Raw genomic sequence first — 8,559 nt, 5'->3', positions numbered from 1 at the left:
CACCAAGAAACAGCTGCTTTTCAGATATTCCCAAGTGGAACATAGCAAGATAATAAAGCATCTTGAAGAGTCTAAAATTCTTACTGTGTCCATTTGAAGCCTGTAGGGGGGCTCAAGGATGATGCCCCTGAGTACAACAGGGCATAGAATGGTGGCCTCTCAAGCACTCTTCTCTGTGGGCGGGGCCCTGGGAGAAGATCCCCCTTAAAGACCACAGTTCACTGTCTCCCAGGAGTAGGGCAAATGCTGGGCTCAATTCCTGTCCCTAGAGATTCTTTTGCATCACAATGAGCTTAGTAAACACAGAACTGGGACATAGTCACAACGACAGCTGTAGATTGAGCATCTGCTGTGGGCCAGGTAATTTGCCATTAGTTCTAAATTATTACCAGCTTTGCACACTAAATCCATAGATAGGTGGAATTCCCTATTTATAGATAAAGAATCAAAGGCCTAAGGAGTCATTTCCTGTCATGAGGGAAATACTCAAGGAGCACACGTAAACTCGAGCATGCAGAAGTTGGGTTACTGAGTCCATCATTTGACGACCTAAGGTGAGAGCTGAGGTGGGTGGAGGAGTCTTGGTGGAGAAGACCTCATAATACCTACATCTCACTCTGACACTGGACCACAGCCCTCACACTCAAAGACAAGTCCATAGACCAGGATCTGCAGCATCCACCTGACTAAGATCGAGTTGGAGATTCAGACTCTCTGGGTCCGTCTTACACCTGTGGATTCAGAATCCGCTCATGAAGATGATCCCCAAGTGACTCCTACACACATTGATGCTGGAGAAGTTCTGGTCTAGAACTTTCCCTCCTCCCACTGTTGGCATCTGTGCTGGATAATTATTTTTGATGGGCTGTCCTGTGCATAGTAGCATGTGTAGCAGCATCCCTTGCCTCAACCCACTAGGAGACAGTAGCACCTCCCACGTTGGTTGTGACAACCAAAAATTTCTCCAGACATTGCTACATGTTCCCTGGAGGCAAAATCACCCCATCTGAGACCCACAGACATCAAGTATGAGAAGTGGAAATATCTTGAGGGAGTTCCAATCAGAGCTTATCCTCTACTCAGTTCATAACTTTGGACAGATCACATAATCCTACTGAGTCCCATTTCTGCAGATGTAAACTGAGGTTCGTCAAAGTACTGATCACATACAATGGACTTTTGTAAAAATTAAATGAGACAATCCATGTAAGATTCTGAGCTCAGTTCATGGTGTATAAAAATATCTAAATATATTTTAAAATCTACAAACATTTTTAAAGAGAAGAAATAAATGAGAGCTCTTAAGTAGAGTTACAAGCATGGATCTTCTAGTTGATTTGCCACAAGCATCATGAAGCCAAGGATTATAGTTCCCATGGTTTTGTAGCAAAGAAACACACCTCTCTCCGTGGTTGAAGAAGGGAATACCAATTTTCTGGAAATATCAGGAGATGTTCCTGCCACAGTCAATACTTGGGAGGTACATGGTACTTAGTCAAGACAGGTTCCTCACTTGCAAAATTGGAAAAAAATGTTAACTCAAAGTTAGCATAAGGTGCAAGGAGGTTAAAACTCTGGAAGACAGTTGAGTTCATGAGAAGGAGTAATGCCAATGCATTCACCTGACTTCTCACCGGGTCTTCTGGGAACAGAGTATCAGTGAGAAAAATTTTCTTTCTTTCCAGACCAGTCTCAAGGGGAAATGATGTGCTCAGAGGTGGGAGCAACAACGGAAACAGCACCTAATGAGGAGAAAGAGAAAGTGGTAGATATCTCCTCTGCTGCAATCCTTCAGGGTGGGCAACCTGGAGCTGAGCAGGACATGGTTGTTACTTTTGGATTCCTAAGTCCAGCAAGGAGACCAATGCTTCATTCCCGTCTGCTGTCCAGAAGGCAACAGAGCTTCAGTCTCCATCATCACCCATCCAGGCAGGAATTTGGGCTTCCACATGGACACTTTCCTCTCAGAGACTTTATCCAGGTGAGACTGAGAACCCAGTAGATTCTTCAGGAGAGGTTCAGAGAAAATGGACGTGGAGAACTTTTACCTGAGCTCACCTGAGAGCTTGACCAGGCTAGCCCAGAGTGGAGAGATTGTCGTGTTCATTTGTCAAATAGTCTAATCAATTTACTTAATATGTTAAAAAGAGAAGTGTCTGTCGGACTCATCAACACAAGGGTCATTTTCGACAAATAAGGAATGGGGATGGAAGTCTACTTGGATAAGATTGAGGAAGGAACGGGAAGCATAAAGTGGCTCTAATACAGTTAGAACATATCCAGGGTGTTTTGCAGGTAAGGGGAGTAAGAAAATACAGTATTAGGTGTGGACGTGTGTGCAATGAACTGAAGGCATTTTTTCTAACTTTTTAAGATGGGATTCATTTGAGCACATTCTGTATTTATTAGAAAGAGCTGTGGAGTTAGATAATGCCTTGCAGGAGCAGTTCTTGAGTCATACATTTCACTGTATCATCTCTCATGTTGGGTATTCACATGAAAAAAATCATATTTAACATGAAAAAAAGGGTTTGTTAATGACTCTACTTTGCTATACTTCACTACCTGGAGGTGGGGAAGCAATGGGGACATTTGCCAGGTGGAAGAAAAAATCGGCCAAATCTAGTCACCAGTGATATCCACTCATTTAGTAACAGGAGGAAACTATGCTAAGCTTCTTACATATATCAACTGAATTTGTTTACCACCATGGGAGGATGGACACCAGTATCCCTGCTATTTGAGCGAGCATGTTAACATCTAGAATGGAACTGTTGTCTCTCCAAGTTCAAACAGCTAAAATGTGGTAAATCTGAAGTTCAAAACTCAGTTTTCTGATTCAAAAATTTTGCATTTAAAATCATTCAGAAAAGTGTTTTATGACAGGGTCCTTTCTCTTATAGCTACATTGTTTTTTGCTGCCTTATTTGTTATTCTGGGCATCAAGGGGTTATAACTGGGGCTGAAATGCTGCCTGAGTCCAGGAAGCTTTCTTGTCATCACAATCTCTCAGGGAGCCCCTGAGCTTATGTGTTCTTTTCATTCCTCTCTCTGTTTTTTTAATGGCTTTCTAAATGTTCTTTAAATATAGAGCACACAATGGTCATATTAAAATGGAGATCCATGTTGACGTGTCCATGGGAAGCTTACCAACCTGAATTTGGGTTCTATTTCTACATTTTGAGGGTGTCGATGAAAATAATCCATAACCAATCTATAAATAAAAATTTGGGAGAGTTTATTCTGAGCTAAAATCTGAGGACCATGGCCCAGGGCCTTTCTTCCTTCAGGCACCAAAGAAGTGAGGTATACAGAGTGGTTATATACCCCCAAAGAGGATGCTTTACCTGTGATTGAAATGTCCCTCCCACGATAGTCACAAGATTGCCCTGTCAGCACAGCGCTTGATGGACACAGCAGCTAGTGGGTCTGCTATCTAGGTGGACACGCAGCAGGAAGCAAGTCTGTTGTTTGGAGCTGGGTGGTCACAGGTGAGTGTGGCAATCAGTTCCTAGCCTAAGGAAAGATGCTTAATCCTTAAGGAAATGCCAGTGTTGGGAGGGGGAGGGAAGCTGCACCTTTATCTCAAGGCCCTTTGTTCTTGCCATAGGGAATATCTAAAGCAGATATACAATGCCTGATCAACAGCCAAGGTCAGGCCCTTTTGGACAACCAAGTTCAGGCCAAATTAGGTTTATACCAAATGGTTTCCTCATATACTCCAATATATCCTATTACTTGCCATTTCTATTTGTCAAGGGTAATTTGGTGTTGACAACTTGCCTTATATCATTTCCTTCCTAATTATTGTGGCTGGAAGTGAGAAGAGTCAGGGAGTAACACGGCCACATTAGGCCATAGTGTGCTGTGTGTGAGTGTGTGTGTGTACTTTGTGGGGTGTGAGCAGTTCTCTGGACAGTGATACCGAAGCTCGTGACCCTTAAAAACAGACACCACAATGTCAACCAGAAGATGGAGATAAAGAGGAGATCCACTTCTATCAATAGGATTCCTTCGAAACAAAATTACAAATGTACAACACGTGATCGAGGGACTCCCTGTGTCCTGAAGTTTCAGCTCCAGCAGGGAGACCACCTCATTCCTCAACGTTCTCTGACACCACCTCTCATTCTCTCGGTCTTGTCCATTCCCCTCAACACTCTGGCTTCCTTTTGAGCCTTGAATATCTGAAACAAGTACCATCCTTGGGGCCTTTGCAATGATTCTGTCCTCAACAGGGCACAGACTGCCCCCAGATAACCTAGCATCTCCTGCTCTGTCTACCATGACTCTGGTCAAATTTTACCTTGTTTTGCAGGTCTTCCTGAACTCCCAATAAAATATAGCATCTTCATTCATCCTATTTTACACCTGCTTTTTTAATAGCACCTGTCACTATCTGACATGATGTATATATATATTTTTTCTAGTTTATGTTCTTTCTCCATCATTGGATGTTAGGAAGTTTTGTTTCTTAGCATTCTATAATCTTACCTGGAAGATTGTCAGTAGTCAACATAAATTCCTCAAATGCATGAAAGAATTTTGCATTAAAGCTGTAGAATATGTGACCTCTTGGGATAAAGGCTGAACGTGAGACAGGAATTCCTAATCACAGGTATCTGGGGAGATCCCTTAAAGGCAATCTGATCAACACAAATATATATGTAGAAATTTATCCTGTTATTTTTTTTCTTTCCTAGTTGTGACCACCACCACACGGAAGCAGGAAATGACACAGAAATTTCAGAATTTCTCCTTCTGGGATTATCAAAGGAAGCAGAACTGAAGCCTCTCATATTTGGGTTTTTCCTCTCCATGTACCTGATCACTGTGTTTGTAAATCTGCTCATCATCTTGGCTGTCAGCTCAGACTCCCACCTCCACACACCCATGTACTTCTTCCTCTCCAACCTGTCCTTTTTGGGCATCTGTTTCACCTCCACCACCATCCCAAAGAGGCTCCTGAACATCCAGACTCAGAGCAAAGGTATAACCTATGAAGGCTGCATCACCCAGATGTATCTTTTCATGCTGTTTGTAGTGTTGGACACCTTCCTTCTGACAGTGATGGCCTATGACCGCTTCGTGGCCATCTTCTACCCCCGCACTACCCAGTCACCATGAACCCAGTTCTCTGTGCACTGCTGCTTCTGGTGTCCTGGATCATGAGTGCCCTGAATTCCTTGTTACAGAGTTTAATGCTTTTGTGGCTATCTTTTGGTACAGACTTGGAAATCCCCCACTTTTTCTGTGAAATCAAACAAGTGGTCCAACTTGCCTGTTCTGACACCATTCTCAATGACACAGTGGTGTGTTTTTCAGCAGTGCTGCTGGGTGGTGGTTCCGTGGCTGGTATCCTTTATGCATACTGTAAGATAGTTTCCTCCCTATTTGGAATTTCATCAGCTCAGGGGAAGTATAAAGCATTTTCCACCTGTGCTTCTCACCTCTCCATTGTCTCCTTATTTTATTGTACAAGCTTAGGCGTGTACCTCAGCTCTGCTGCTACCCACAGCTCACACTCCAGTGCAACAGCCTCAGTGATGTACACTGTGGTCACCCCCATGCTGAACCCCTTCATCTACAGTCTGAGGAACAAAGAGATAAAGAAGGCTCTGGAAAAGATTCTTTGGGGTGGCAGATGCAAAAGGGTCCTGCGGCTGAAGAATCTTATGTAATTGCAGGGCTCAAAGCATTAGAGCCAGAAATTGCTATTCTTTTTATCAGATTGTGGAAATAGCACTTGTTCCTTCTATCTATTGCCTGATATTTCCATTTCTTTGATTTCAGCTTCCCTATACAATTTAAGTAAATCACTTGATTAAGCTTTCTGCTTTGTCTGATATATGGACAGTTTTCCATTTTTATACTTCCCTAATTTCTCCAAGTTTTTCCCAAACTTTGATGAAAAATATTTGGAAATTTCCATTTCTTCCGTGGGACAAATTAGATTTCTTAAAAATATTTTTTTCTGGGGGCCGGTCCCCTGGCCGAGTGGTTAAGTTTGCGCGCTCCTCTGTGGCAGCCCAGGGTTTCGCCAGTTCGGATCCTGGGAGCGGAGATGGTACTGCTCATCAGGACACATTGAGGTGGCGTCCCACATGCCACAACTAGAAGGACCTGCAACTAAGATATACAACTATGTATGGGGGGGGGATTGGGGGAGATAAATCAGAAAAAAAAGAAAGAAGATTGGCAACAGTTGTTAGCTCAGGTGCCAATCTTAAAAAAATATTTTTTTCTGAAATGACGTCTATCTTCCTAAGTACTTTTTTAGTATATTTTTCTGAAAGAAAGGTCATAAATTGTATTACTCACATGGAAAAACCTACTCTTGTCAACTAAAGCCATTATATAATTTTATTGCAGAGTAAAACCTGAAAACAAAGTTTCCACTTTGGATCCATCATTCTTCTCTACATCACAACTCTATTCTTCCTGCTAATTTCAAATTTAAGACAACACTGAGGTTTATAACGCATCTCATAGTGTTATTTTCTTATTCAGCCTTGTGTCCCCGATGTCTACCTGTCACTGACAAAAACTAATTATCAAATACATATCTCCCAATGGCGTCTCTATTGAAAGACAGATTTGAATAAATAGCTTGGCTTAATATGGTCTTCGCATCGGAGCTGACCTTAAATATGAGGAAGCAAAATTTTAAACCACACATTTTGTTACCAGGGAAAATTTTTCAAGTTGCCATACAGGTACTCATGAAAGTATGGAATATTGGTGTCCACATGTGAGTGAGTTTATGCATTGGAGTGAATGTTTGGTTGGTATATTTTATGCTTTTTTACTGAATTGTTTCTTTTTTTGCTTCAAAAATTTCAGTGGTGCCTACAATTATGACTCCTCTATTGCTCTAAAATCTCTCTCCTTTTCTAAATTTTGTCATAACCACTAAAAAGGCCTTGAATAAGCACCATTAAAGTCATCCTTACTTATCTCCTCCATGCTCAGGAATGTTCAATCTTATGACCAAACGATGGTTCACAAGAGAGCTTGAATTCCTGTCCTGTCATGTGATTTAGGGTCACCAATTTTTCTGTGCAAACAAACATATCCTTTCAACCTCTCCAACTTATCTGGAACCCCAGTATAGCCATTTGTTAATACAGTTACTTGAAATAAACGTGAATAACAATAATCATGAATGCTGCCTCCAATATCAGCACAAATGCCAAAGTAAAAAGCAACCAATTGTGACAACTTCTCTCATTGCTGTTCACTTTGCTGATTGTATCAGTTAGATATCGCTGCTTAACAAGATGTTTTAAATCAAATTGTTTATTGTAATGCCTTTATTATTAAATGGAATTACATTGTGGGGAGTTGTTCTGATCATTGTTCAGATGCTTGTGAGTCTGTGGTCAGCCGTGAGTTTCTATATTGTGTTTCTGTATCTCGTCCATGATGTCATGTGAGGCTGTAGTAAAAGTTCTATCTTGAACCAATTTATATCTGTTTACTCTCTATATGTAGGTTAATCTAGTTAACAAAGGTGAATTGCCTAGTTTAATCCACTGCTTTTATATCCATATATGACACTTTGCTTTCTACCCAGTTAGAAGTTGTATCTCCCCTCTGCCCCCTTCGTGTGCCTCAGCCCCCTGTGCTCTAGATCCTACCTGGAGACATACATCATCAGATTGTTTCTTTTAATTAATTTATTGGAGTAAAATTTCATGTAATATATTGCACATATTAAAATGTAAAATTTGCTAAATTAAGGAAGCTGTAAAAAATTAAGAAGACTTACAACATGGATTCATTTATATCTAATTTAAGAAAATGCACAAACCTTTAATTGCTTCCTTATGTAAATGTTAAAAATCAAATCTCCCTGAGCCTCAGTTTCCTTATTTCTGACAGTAACATGGGATAATAAACCTAATTCAGATGGGTATTGTGAGAAATTAATGAAACGTGTGGAAACACTTTGCTGAATCAAGAACAAGTTCACAGGCAAGGAATTGTGTAAGTATATGTATATTTATATATAATTTTCTTTCAAATAAACACGCTTGCACACATATATACACACAGAGACTCATTCATAATCCCATCTGAAACATTGAAAGGAAATTTGAGAAATAATTGGAGGGGATAGAAATGAAAAGAATTAATGGTTGAACTATAATAAAAATAAAGTGATGTAGAAATTAAGACAAGGATTTAAAGTAGAATAGGTGACCTTAATTATTTGTTTTCTAACATCCACAACACTTAGGTTGTTTCCTTATCCTGGCTGTTGTAAATAATGATAATGATTTTATTTTACTCAAAATAATACCCAGAAGTGGAATCGTTGGATCATATGGTAGTTCTGTTTTAATTTTTTGAGGTGTCTCTGTACTGTTTTCAATAGTGGTTGTGCCAATTTACATTCCTGCCAACAGTGCACAAGGGTTCCCTTTTCTCCACAACCTCTCCAACACTTATCTCTTGTCTTTTTGATGATAGTCATTCTAACAGGCCTGAGGTTATATTTCATTGTGGTTTTGAATTGCATTTCCCTATTAATTAGTGATTTTGAGCACCTATTTA

General features: G+C 40.4%; 1 protein-coding gene across 1 annotated transcript; it reads left to right on the top strand.

Annotated features, from left to right (window-relative positions):
* Window positions 1–304: 304 nt before the first annotated feature.
* On the top strand, window positions 305–6,190 carry LOC139081352 (olfactory receptor-like protein OLF4). The gene is made up of 2 exons (XM_070606853.1): window positions 305–1,981; window positions 4,704–6,190. The coding sequence occupies exons 1-2, from the start codon at window positions 1,950–1,952 to the stop codon at window positions 5,125–5,127; spliced, it is 456 nt and encodes a 151-aa protein (XP_070462954.1). The 5' UTR covers window positions 305–1,949; the 3' UTR covers window positions 5,128–6,190.
* Window positions 6,191–8,559: the final 2,369 nt, after the last annotated feature.

Source organism: Equus przewalskii, unplaced genomic scaffold (assembly GCF_037783145.1).
Source record: "Equus przewalskii isolate Varuska unplaced genomic scaffold, EquPr2 contig_8564, whole genome shotgun sequence".
Taxonomy (NCBI): domain Eukaryota; kingdom Metazoa; phylum Chordata; class Mammalia; order Perissodactyla; family Equidae; genus Equus; species Equus przewalskii.
This window is presented reverse-complemented; position numbering and strand designations above follow the sequence as displayed.

Coding starts and splice junctions, on each gene's coding strand:
- LOC139081352 (XM_070606853.1), top strand. CDS start 1,950: ATGGACACTTTCCTCTCAGAGACTTTATCCAG. Junction 1,982..4,703: donor CTCTCAGAGACTTTATCCAG/GTGAGACTGAGA, acceptor TTTCTTTCCTAG/TTGTGACCACCACCACACGG.